A 12,485-nucleotide genomic window follows, 5' to 3' on the forward strand; every position below is an offset into this window, starting at 1 on the left:
AGTCAAAATCTACAATTTGGGTAGGACTCAGCGTGGATGGTTCATCTCTGCTGGTGAGGCCTCACTCACTCGGCTGGCAAGTTGGTATTCATGATGCTGTGGCAGCCATCTTTGGAAAATAGAGTTCCCTACAAAAATACTTCTCCAGATGAACCCCTGTTATACTTTTAACAAAGAACCTAATAGTTTCGTCATTCTTTTTCTCAATATTATTATATTCATTATTTTTAAGTCTCTGGACTCTAACAGCCAATGATTAGAGCTTGCATTTTGCATGTGTTTGCTTTGGCTAGGTGTCATTTCATTCTCCTGACTGGTTTGCCACAGAAAGGAAATAAAAAAGGAAACTGGGCATTCCGCACAGTTTGAGGAGCGTTGCTGAATGCACTGATCTCAGCCGAGATGGAGAAGGGCAGTGCTGCCTGCAGGGTGCCAGCCAGCCAGCCCTTCATTACACGGAACAACCCGGATGTAGCAAGAGCTGTGGTAGCTGGAGACAATGTGATCCCGTCAGTCAGGAGTGTTCATTTCCCTCTTTGTTTCTTCAGGCTGTCATTAGAGAAGTTGATGTTGTTTTGTTTGCCTCTATAATTACACATCATTTGGCCCCATATCCCTCTACTTCCTTTGATAATGTCTTAGCCCTTTCCCATAAACAACAATAAAATGTACATCCTTCCCCTTCCTTCCCAACTCACCTGATTTGAGTAAATATTTCTTCATGTTTACCTTCGTGGTGTTAAACGTTCATACTTGTATGACTTGATTTGTCAGCTTGAAACAATTCCTTTGGATTTCAGTTATAAATGACACCATTCCTGAAATCACTCCTACCTTCCACATCCTCCTTCTCCTCCTAAAATGCATGTCTTTTATTATTTTTCCATTGTTAAGGTATATACCAATTACATAGCATTCTGTTCCCTAGCCCCTACATTTGCTTTAGTTCTTGTTCTACTGTTAAATATACTTCATTTCTGAAATTCTCAAAAGGCAGAATCATACTTTTCCGGTTATCTTTCAGCTGGCTACATGCTGAATATTTGTGTCCTCCAAAATTCATATGTGAAATCCCAGTGCCCAGCAGGACGGCAAGTGGAGGTGGGCCTTGGAGAGGTGATTTTGGTCTCATGAACAGGATTAGTGCTCTTCTAAAAGACACCCCAGAGAGTTCCCTTCCCCCTTCTGCCACGTTAGGTCACAGTGAAAAGACACCGTCTATGAACAAGGAAGTGGGCCCTTACCAAACACCGCACCTGCCAGCGCCTTGATTTTGGACCTCCCAGCCTCCAGAACTGGGAGAAATAAATCTCTGCTGCTGATAAGCCAATGAATCTGTGGTATTGTTTTTTAGCAACTCAAAGGGACTAAGAGCTCCATACTTGCCTCAAAAAACACTCATGGGAAAAACATTGCCTTCCTTACTGCATGCTCAGTGGGTGAAATACAGATTAGCTGGATACGAAACCTTGGCTCAACATTCTTTCCTTAAGGATCTCATCGTTGTATCTTTGTTCTCTTGTGTTGAATGTCACCATGGAGAAATCTAAAACTAGTCTGATTTCTTTTATAAATAAGTAACCCGGATTTTTTTTTATTTTTTTTGCCTGACTGACCAAAAATCGCCATTCTTTGAAAATCCAGTGTTTTTTCTAATGGTTTTATAGTTTTACATTTATGTCCATGATTCCTTCTGCATTAGTCAGGGCTCTCCAGAAACAGAACCAATAGAAGATGGACTGATTAACTGACTGATTATAAGGAACTGGCTTATGTGATTATGAGGGCTGTGAAGTTCCACGATCTACAGGTGAGTTGACAAGCTGCAGGCCTGGGAAGAGCCAAGATTTCAATTCGAGTCCAAAGGCAAGAAAAAAAGCTGATGTTCTCGTTCAAAGGCCAGCAGGCAGGAATAATTTTCTGTTACTTGGAGGAGGGTCAGCCTCGGGTTCTATGTCAGCCTTCAACAGATTGGATGGGACCCATCCACACTGGGAAGGCCCATCTGCTTTATTCCATTCTACTGATTTAAATGCTTCTATCACTATATGCACTCTTGCAGAAAAACCCAGAATACTGTTTGACCAAATATCTGGACACTCCAGGGTTTAGTCACAGTGACATAAAATTAACTATTGGGCCATCTGAATTAATTTTTGTGGAAGATGGAATGTCCAGGTTGAGGTTTATTTATTTATTTATTTATTTTTGGTCTATAGGTGCCCAATTGTCCCAGCACCATTTATTAAAACGGCTACCTTTCCCTCCATTAAAGAAAAGAGAGGTCAGAGGGAGAAGCAGACTCCCCGCTGAGCAGGGAGCCCGATGCAGGAGTGGATCCCTGGGCTCCAAGATCATGACCTGAGCCTCAGGCAGTTGCTTGGCCAACTGAGCCACCCAAGTGCCCTATCCCACCTATTCTTTTCAAAATAAAGTTTTAGTTCTTCTTGTTTCTTCGCTTTCACATATAAATTTTAGAATACTCCTGCCTCTATCTACAAAAAATCTAGCTGGGATTTTGATACAAGCATATTAAATAGTATATTCACTTGGAAATGTTGATTGTGATCAAATAACACATGACATGAAATCTACAATCTTAATCATTTTTTAAAGTCAACAGCTCAGTAGCATTGAGTATATTCATACTGTTGTGCAAACATACTGACCTTGGTCTCCAGAATTCTCTTCATCTTGCAAAACGGAACCTCTGTACCCATTAAACACTAATTCTCCATGCTACCTTCCTCCCAGCCTCTGGAAACTGATATTCTACTTTCATTTTCCCTTCTTACTTCTTTCTTTCTCTCTTTCTGTTTCTCTCCCTTTCTTTCTCCCTTCCTTCCTTCCTTCTTTCCATCCTTCCCTCCTTCTTTCTTTCTATAATCTTCTCCTCCCCACCAAGCCCGAGCCTCCAGTAACCAGCATTTTGTTCTCTGTTCCTATGTGTTCTGCTTTTTTTTTTAACGATCCCACATATAAGTAAAATTATGAAATATTTGTCTGTATTTCTGTGAAATCTTTCTATAGTCACTTAGCATAATATCCCCAGGTTCCTTCATGTTAACACAAAGGGCAGGATTTCCTTATTTTTAAAGGCCAACTAATATTTCATTGTGTGTATATCGTCTTTATTCATTCATCCATTGATGGACATTCCAATAGTTCTACCTGTTGGCGAAGTCCTAACAGGGACTGTAGTTGGGCTGGGAGGATACAGAGCTACAGTGGTTGATGGGATTAGGTGAAAGTCTGGATGAAATGCAGAATGTCTGAACAGCCTCTGTGTGAAGTACTTGTGTCTCCTTTATGTGATTGTACTATGGGGACGGATTTTGTGTCTGATTGGGGAGAATTTCCTCTACCTAGTACTGTAAAACACAAGGCAGGCAAATCTGACCTCCAGGCAAGATTGCCTGACCCTCTTAAATAGGACCCGATAACATTGCCCAAGCCCACATACATTGTTTATGGCAGTATGGGTTACCTGGTAGATAAGAGATGCTGTAAGACCAGTGTCTAGTTGGCTTCTTTGGATTTTGGAGGGTGCATATTCCACATCTGGAAATACTACTAGATTGTACCTGTAACACCACTAGAATGAAGTCCTAGAGGGGCGCCTGGGTGGCTCAGTGGGTTAAAGCCCCTGCCTTCAGCTCAGGTCATGATCCCAGGCTCCTGGGATCGAGCCCCGCATCGGGCTCTCTGCTCAGAGGGAAGCCTGCTTCCTCCTCTCTCTCTGCCTGCCTCTCTGCCTATTTGTGATCGCTCTGTCAAATAAATAAATAAATAAATAAAATCTTAAAAAAAAAAAAAGAATGAAGTCCTAGAATCCTTACTCACACTGGGGCTTATGGCAAAAGGCTGTGAGCTTCCCCTATCAATGACTGCTGTGACTTCGGACAGAGGATTTCCATCTCAGAGCCAATTACTAGTTTGCCAGGGGACATTAACTGAAACCGCCCCGTTGACTGAAGGACATAAAATAATCTGGAAACCTGAAATACATAAAATGTCTCAGGTGATGTCAGAGAAACAGTCTCATGGAAAAAGCAATGTCTAGACGAGTTCCATGATACAGTGGAGCTGGTTTTGCAGGAACATGGTACCAGGGGACAAGGACGTGCATATGTGTTCACAAGCAGGTAGAATCTTTTCCCCTAAGGCTGACTTTGGAACCACCTGAGAAATTGCTAGATCTGTAGGCCCTTGGGCAGTGCCTTACAAACAGCTCTCTATGGACCAAAAAAGAACTGCTTGGCTTACAGAGGTCAGTCTCAAGGTGTATAGATCACACGATGTTTGGAGGCCGCCGCTCTGATAGAAGAAGATGAGAACAGATCAGTCCAATGAGCTGAATTATGTGGTGTGACCCGTATGTTTGGGTTTTGAACCAACTCATGGGCAATGGCTAATGTCTTGGCCATGTGGTTAAGTAAAAGAGCAATGGAAAACTTCCCTCTGTTCAAGGGATGCTGTAGGGGGCACTGCCCTATGGAAATCACTAGGGCCATCAAGGGGAACATCAAAGGAGGGCATGTCACTGTTCATTAGAAGAACCTTCTTTTAGGACTGGGAGGTGATTGGAACCAGCTGGTGACTATCCTGTTGTGCTTATTTGGGTTGGCCACCTGGGTCCATGGCATGAATGGATATGGGGATGGGGTGGGGAGTGGCGCAGCAACACAGAGATGGGATGAGTCTAGACATTGTCCTCTTGTACCCTCTGGAGATGCCAATGAGACCCTTTTTGTGGGCCACCCAAACTGACAGAGGCTGCAGATGGCTGTGGAACAGATTCCCTGGGGAAAACACAGAGCTGGTACCTGGACAGATGCTGGGAGCCCTGGAAAGTTACAGATGTGGTTTGACAGGAAGAGACACACTCTGGATTGGATTTTGCAGGCCTAGAGTTAGGAGCAAATGTCAAAATATGATAAAAGGACTGGACTAGACGATATCATAACAACTTGGACCACCACTTCCATGTCTTCAGACCAAGGAACACACTTTTCAGCACACAGTGTCCAGCCACGGGCAAAGAGATAACATCAGGCGGACGAATCATGTTGCATATCATCTTGAGTAAAGGTCTGACAGAGAATCAGCACAGGCAATTGAAACATTTATTGTCTAAAGTGGGGGAGGGAGGGGCGCCTGGGTGGCAAAGTTAGTTAATCTTGAATCTTGATCTGAATCTTGGTTTCTGCTCAGGTCATGATCTCAGAGTCGTGAGGTCAAGCCCCGTATTGGGCGCCACACTTAGAGAAAATCTGCTTAAGTTTCTCTCTTCCTCTGTCCCTACACCCACCCCTATGTGCTCTCCCTCTCTGGAATGAATAAATAAATGTTAAAGGAAAGAAAAGAAAAGAAGAGGAAAAGGAAAGAAAAGAAAAGAAAAGAAAAAAGTAAAGAAAATGGGGAGGAAGAAATAAAGGCATGAATGGCTGACGTCTATGTCTTCCTGAACATGTTGCCCACTCTGATAGATTTCTCCACTCTTCTGGGGAATCTGGAGAGGGTGAGGGAGAATGCTGGTGCGACTACGCAGTTCTTCCCATGGAGAGAAGATGGTATGACCATACTTTTGGTTTTTTTTTTTTTTCTCCACATTGCCTCAACTTTCCTCTTTTTCTCCCTGATACAGTGATCTCAAGGGCCAGGGCTTCAAATTCAGGTGGTAGAATCAAGGATGATCCCCAAGCAAGAAACTCTAACTCTATTTTTAAACCTTTATACTAGACTTCCAAGATATTAATGGGGGTGATGGTTACGCCTTCCCTCCATCTGATGAAATTGGGGTTGACAGCGAACACAGATGTGTTGTGTGGTGGTTGGTTGAGAAAGCCCACAGGTTGTGCACCTCTGTTACCTTCCCCCATATGAATGGGAATGGACCGAGGGAGAGGCATTTGCTCAATTAGTAGCAGTGCTAGGAGTCTGGAATAGCCTAGAACTAGGCTGAACCTGGCCTTCCTTCCATTGCGAGAAAGTCTGGGTAAAAATAAGTCACAAATAGAGAGAAGGAGAACTAGTAGCTGAGGGTAAAAGAACAAATAAATGGGCTATGCGACAAACATAATCCAGAGTTACATCAACACCTTGAAGGAGGCTCACAGCAAGAGATGATATTGTCTCCTATGAAAGCTCAATTATACCGGATGTCTTAGGGGGTGGAGAGCACCCCTGTTTCTAGAAACTGATAGAGTTGAATGGAAACCTGCAAATCTGAATGAGATGACTTTCGGAGACATGTGACATGATGATGAGCTGGACCAGTTGTTGATGACTGAGTGACATTCCAGTGACAGGCCACTATCTTTTGGCTCTTATTTTTCGGGTTATGTCTACAGCCCATCTTGTGATATGGTGTAACACTGGCACTGTCTTATAGGAGTGAAGGTAAGAAGATTGCACTACTGATATTGTTGGTCAAATCTATTGGGAAATTGAGTTAAGAGCCTCCTACTCTACCCTACCTCCTCCAAATGTTAGGGCATGTGTTTGTTTTGCTGTAGGAGAGCTTTGGATAAAGGCCAGGGAGTGGCCTGTGTAGTCAAGAATCTAGGCTTGCCGGAAGAGAAGTTCTAGCCTTTGTCTTTGGCTTCTTGGAGGTAATCTGTGCCACAGCGGATAGAAGTGCCTTTGTTAAGATGAGGTAGGCCAGTCTGGACTTTGAGGTGGGGGCTGATCCTGCCAGAAAGACCAACCATGTGATTTAGGTGGAAGGTCGTATCATTAGTTGACCTTCTAAGACTGAGTTCAGCCATATGTGCAGTCAATTGTACTTACACGCTGGAAATACCAATAAACACTCTGGACACCAAATGAGCCTCCCTGGTTTGCAGTACTCGGTGCTATTATCACACACCCATGCTGGGAGGGTCACCTGTACTGACTCCATGGGAGGTGGCAACAAGAGGCCTCCATACTTTGACCTCTGTACTTCTTCCCTTAGCTGACTTTGTCATGAACCACAACCACGAGAATAACAGCTCTCTGTGGGTTCTGTGAGGTGTTCCAGAGAATTATCAAAAGTGAAGGTGGTTTGGGAACCCCCAAATTTGTTTCTTTAATTTTTGCTTTTTGCATTTTGAGGGGAACCCCCAAATTCGTAATTGGTGTCAGAAGTCTTGGGGACTGTGCCCTCAAGCCTTGTCATTTGCCTAACTCTGGGCAATAAATTAAGAAAGAAGAAAAAATGAGATCAATTTGCCCCTGAGTTCTTGCTTGTTTCTAAAAACAACAACAGAAGGGAAAAGCAAGCAGGCAAACAAACAGATGTTCCTTATGCAAATCAAAACCAGAAGGAAACGTCACACCCCCTAGGAAGGCTATAATGAAAAAGACAGATGGTAACAAGTGTTGGTGGGGATGTGGAGAAACCGGAACCCTCATACGTTGTGGGCGAGAATAGAAAGGTCTGGCAGCTCTGGTTAAACACAGTTACCCTAGATCCAGCCATTCTGCTCTTAGGTGTAGATCCAAGAGAAATGAAAGCAAATGTCCACCTGAAATCTTGTACATGAATGTTCACAGCAGTAGAAATCCTAATAGCCCTCACATGGAAAGAGCCTCTCTGTCCATCCGTTCGTGAACATGATATGTGGTATACCAGGGAATACAAGTTGGTGATAAAAAGAATGAAGGGCCGTTGCATTGTACAACATGCATGAACCTCGAAAATAATATAAGTGAAATAAGCCTGACAGAAAAGGCCTATATTGCGGAATTCCATTTATATGAAATACCCAGCTTAGGCAAACCTAGAGACAGAAAGATGGGTGGTAGCCTAGGACTGGGCGGGGGCTTGGGAAGAACCAGGGAGTGGGTGCAGATGGATGCAAGGTATTTGGGGGTGTGTGTGGGGGGTGTAACTAAATGTTCTAAAATTGATTGTGGTAGTGGTTGCAGGAGTCTGTGACCGTACTAAAAACTGTTTATTGTGCGCTTTAAATCGGTGAATTGTATGGGATGTGAATTAGATCTCAATAAAGATGTGCTTTGTTTTGTTTTGAACGCAGCCTTGGGAACGGGGATGGACTCTTAAGCTCAAGGAAATTCCATCCGAGTGGCTTTTTAGGCTCCACGGTAAGGCTTTCTCGGTCCTCTGAAACGCGACCGTGGGCTGTGACCACGGTTCGGAGCACGCCTAGAAGGCTGACATGGAGCCGGGCGGTCGGCTTGATCTCAGGGCTCCCCACTGCGACAGGGTCTGCCGGGCCCCAGGCCGCGGCTTCGAGCGCCCGGGATCGCGTTCCCCGGCTCCGGCGGCCGCCCGGCGCGAGCGCGAAACCGGGGCCCGAGCAGCTCCCACCCCCATACTCGGCTTGGGGAGGCCTGGAAACCGGCCTCCGCGGTCCTAAGAAGCACCCCGACCCCACCCCTGAGCGTCGCCCGGGCCCTTCGGGAGGCGCTGGCAGGTGGCGCCGCCGGGGCCCCGCCGCCCCCGCGCTCGGGGACACCCCGTCCGCCCGGAGGTCGCGGGCCGGGTCCCGCAGCTCTACCACAGGCCCCAGCCTCGCGGCCCCGGCCCCCGCCTCCGGGAAGCGCCGCCCCGCCGCGGTCGCGCCCTCGGCCGGCTCCGCCTCTTCCCCTCCGGCCGCCGCCCCGCCCCGCGCCTGCCGCGAACCCAAACAGCGGCTCCTGCTGCGCGCGGCCGCGCGTGATCGCCGCGCCGCTGAGCCCCGCGCGCCTGCCCTCCCGGCCCGGCCCGGCCCGGCCCGGCCCGGCCCCGCCGAGCGATGCTGCTGCTGGCCGCCGCCTTCCTCGTGGCGTTCGTGCTGCTGCTCTACATGGTGTCACCGCTCATCAGCCCCAAGCCCCTCGCCCTGCCCGGGGCGCATGTAGTGGTGAGTGGCCTCCTGTTGCTGCGCCGCCGCCGCCGCGGCCGCCGCCCGGCCCGCTCGGCCGCCCCGAGCCCGCCCCCTGGCGCGCCGGCCCGCGACCGAGGCCCAGCCGCCCGAGTCCCTCTCTCCGCCGAGGGCCACCTGCCGCCGCGCCGCCCGGCCCCGTCCCTGCGGGGGGACGGCGGGGCCCCGCCCTCCGCCGCAGCTGGCCCTCCCCGGGGCGGGAGAGCGGGCCGCCGGGGGCTCGGGAGCCGCTCGCTAACCCCCGGGGCCCCCGTGGGATGTGGATATTGCTGCGCTCGGCTCTCCCGAAGAGTCCACCGAGGAGCGGCAAGGCTGAGAAACTTTGCCAAGGACACCGCGGTCGGTGGCCGCGCAGGGCGAGGCGCGCGGTCCCCGCCGGGTCGCGGGGAGGCGGGCGGCAGGGCAGGGGTCCCACCCAGCCGCCGGGACCCACCGAGGCAGCTCGGAACGGGAAGACGGCCTGTGCGAGTGACAGAAAGAGCAGTTGCCAGAGGAATCCAGGAAGTGACTCACCTTGGGGGGGAAAACCGCCCGGAACGCAGGGGGCTGGCGGTCCCGGCTCGACGGTGTCGGGACGCTTCTGTCCCGTCTACACGGCTGGTCTGTCGGAGCTCAGCCCCCGGGTAGGCCATCATTTCGGAGTCCGGTGGACGAGCTCGCCGACCTGCTAGAGCGGGAGGGATGCGGGAGGTGTGGGTGGGGTTGGGTCCTTTCCTACCGGAAGCGAGTGTCTTCAGAGATCCCTTTTCTGCAGGTGTCCGCACCTTCCTTCTCACCTGCGCGCAGCACTTTGCCACTTGCTGTGGCTTTCGCATCGGTTTTCTTATTCGGATCTCACCGGCCCGAGGCACACCGAGGTGGGCGGTGATTGAATAAGGAGAGTTAGTTACTAAGCGGGCGGCAGGAATCCTGCCAGAGGGGACGTCTGGGAGCCCGGTGCCTGTGGAGACGGAGCCTCCCTGCCGAGCTGACCAGGCTGGACTGGTCATTTACTTTAGTGCTTTAGATCTGGACGGACGTTTGTGAATGAGGAAACGTATTTTTCTTTACATGGTTCTGCTCCTGCTGTTGCTGATGTGCAGGGTGCATGAGGTTAGTGTAAATTCATTTAGAAAGAGAGAGAAGCCAGACTTTCCACGGAGGCCAAATTCTGAAAGTGTCACATCTCCAAGAGAACTTCTGCCTCAGAAGCATGGCTCTCAAAGTTGAAATCTTGCAGAAGTTACGTTTGCAGAACGTAACTTGGAAAAAAATGTAAAGCCAAAAGCAGGAGTGAACATTTCGATTCAGTATTTATAAGGGAGTTTCACTTAACCTTGACTCCAGTCTTTCTCGCTTCATTGTGCCGCAGGCCCTGAGTAAGATAATGAGTCTGTTGGGGTAAACTAAGAAGAATTTCTTATTTTCACCATCCCATTTTAATGCGCCACTATAAATAATGTGAGGATGACATGAATAATTCACATGATGTCACCATCTGTCTTCTTTTTTAATGTCACAAGATGAGGGAAAGCGCCATTCTTTTTCTTGAGAGTTGTTAGGACCGGACCAGGTGGTGTTAGGAGAGGGAGCTAACATTTCGAATGTCTCCTTATGTGAAAGCATGAACAGACTTAGGTCACAATTATTGCTTTCTATTTAGAACAGCTCGCATATACTAGTGTTATCTTCCTAATGACAGCGGTGATACTGCAGGAGTCTTACAGGGTATGTACTTGTGTTTAAAAACCTTTTTAATCGACTTGGGGAGAACTGGAAAATCAGGTCCTTCCTTTTTTGGAGATGACTGGGAGCAGTTCTTGATGCAAACCACCCTGTTTCTTGTCCTCAATAACAGGTGTATGCTGTGAGGAAAGAGATAGAAACATTTAAATGATATTTTGCATTGAATCGTAAGAGGCAATGATAAGGAAAGGAAATTAGGCTGTTTTCTTTAACACCTGGGCCCAGTTTGCCAGTTGTCAGGCAACTCCGTCCGTGTTTCCCACTTTTCTCAGCCCTTTGGAAAATCTCTTCCATGTTGTTCTGCCATTCAGAATAGCACAGCCTAGACTTGGCTGATGTATACTCTTAGATAGTCTTAGATGCTTAAGCATTAGCTTAATTAGAAGGTTAGTTTCTCACAAGCTAGGACCGAAAGATAGAAGCCTTACCCTTGCTCTTAAGGAGAAGACTTAGAAGTGATCAGGTTGAACAGTCTCTCGTCTGTGCAGTGCGTGGACACAGCTTACCTGTCACGGTCTAGAAAAAGGACAGCAATCACAGCAGTAGCACTTTAGAGAATGTAGGTTTTCTCAATAACCTTACAACTTCAGCTTCCATTAATTTATTGAGTAACAGGGAAACTTTACTTCCAATCTTTCCATTGTCTATTTCAGAGAAATGGTACCATTGCACCACTCTTGGAAATTAATGTTGGCTGAGTGCTCATTTCGCAACGGCTTATGCCAGGTTCTGTGCTCAGAGTAGGGGGGATAGATTGGACTCAGTGCTCATCCTCAAGGAGCTTACAGTTTGGTCACGGAGCTAAGATGGTTACACAAAGTGGAAAGGGACAGGTAAAGGACAGGACTGAGTGACAGATTCAGGAAGGCTTCCTGGAGGAGGGGACGTTGGATCTGGCCTCTGCAGGGTAGGTAAGATTTGGATAGGTAGGTATGCAGGGGATGTTGGGTGGAGGGACATCGAGGCAGCAGTAACACCATCATACGACAGCCAGGGGCATATTAATTGCTGTGGAATGGGAATGTCTGGTGAAATTTCAAAAGCCAAAGCCACCCGTGAAATATCTCAGCAGCAAAGAGCTCCTCAGAGGCAACTGTTGGCTGGGGCAGCGGGTAGATTTTTACAGTAACCTTCTGGAGATAATTGGTTAATTACCTGCCAAGGAGGTCTCTTCAGTGGTGAGGACTTGAGGCTAAAGAGAAGTAGGGGACCCTCAGCATCCATGGAGACTGGTACATTGTATAGAAGTGGCTTCGTGATAATTTTAAAATCATTGAGATGGGGTCAAGGATGTTCATTACAGCATGATTTATATCTAACAGTAAAACATTTGAAATAATCCGAATGTCTGTTAGAGGGAAATCGTCAACTAAGTTTTAGTACCACTCCTTGATGTAATATAGTGAAGCCTTTTAGTTTTTTGACATAAAACATTTTGATACGTATTTTTTATTCTATTCTATTCTATTCTATTCTGTTTATTTATTTTTAAAGATTTTATTTATTTGTCAGAGAGAGAGAGAGAGAGCACACAAGCAGGGGGAGCAGCAGGCAGAAGGAGAATCAAGGTCTCCGCTGAGCGCGGAGCCCAATGTGGGACTTGATTCCAGGTCCCTGGGATCATGACCTGAGCCGAAGGCAAACGCCTAACCAGCTGAGCCACCCAGGTGCCCCGATATATATATTTTTAAAGTAGGATATGATACCATGTAAGGTCAGATGCCTCTCTGACACTTCCCCACTCCCTTCACCTGACAATGCTGGGCCCCCATTCTCTTCCCCTATAATATATAATTTCAAAGGAAAAATGACTAGAAAGATAATAACTGCATTTGTCTTATGAAGTTAAATGTATATCAAGCCCTTCCTATTTGCCAGGCACTGTCC

The 12,485-nt window shown here is 47.5% G+C and overlaps 1 protein-coding gene across 2 annotated transcripts in view; it reads left to right on the plus strand.

Moving 5' to 3' along the window:
• Positions 1-8,712: 8,712 nt before the first annotated feature.
• Positions 8,713-12,485, plus strand: part of KDSR (3-ketodihydrosphingosine reductase) — a 36,546-nt gene continuing 32,773 nt past the window's right edge. For both annotated transcript variants that reach the window (XR_004384362.1, XM_032872273.1), the window contains exon 1: positions 8,713-8,852. Coding sequence is in view for 1 of the 2 variants with exons in the window: in XM_032872273.1 (XP_032728164.1) it covers positions 8,745-8,852 (108 nt within the window). In the remaining variant the exon portion in view is untranslated. The remainder of the gene's footprint in view (positions 8,853-12,485) is intronic.

The sequence above is a fragment of the Lontra canadensis genome, unplaced genomic scaffold (genome assembly GCF_010015895.1).
Source record: "Lontra canadensis isolate GAN:19392208 unplaced genomic scaffold, GSC_riverotter_1.0 scaffold44, whole genome shotgun sequence".
Taxonomy (NCBI): Eukaryota; Metazoa; Chordata; class Mammalia; order Carnivora; family Mustelidae; genus Lontra; species Lontra canadensis.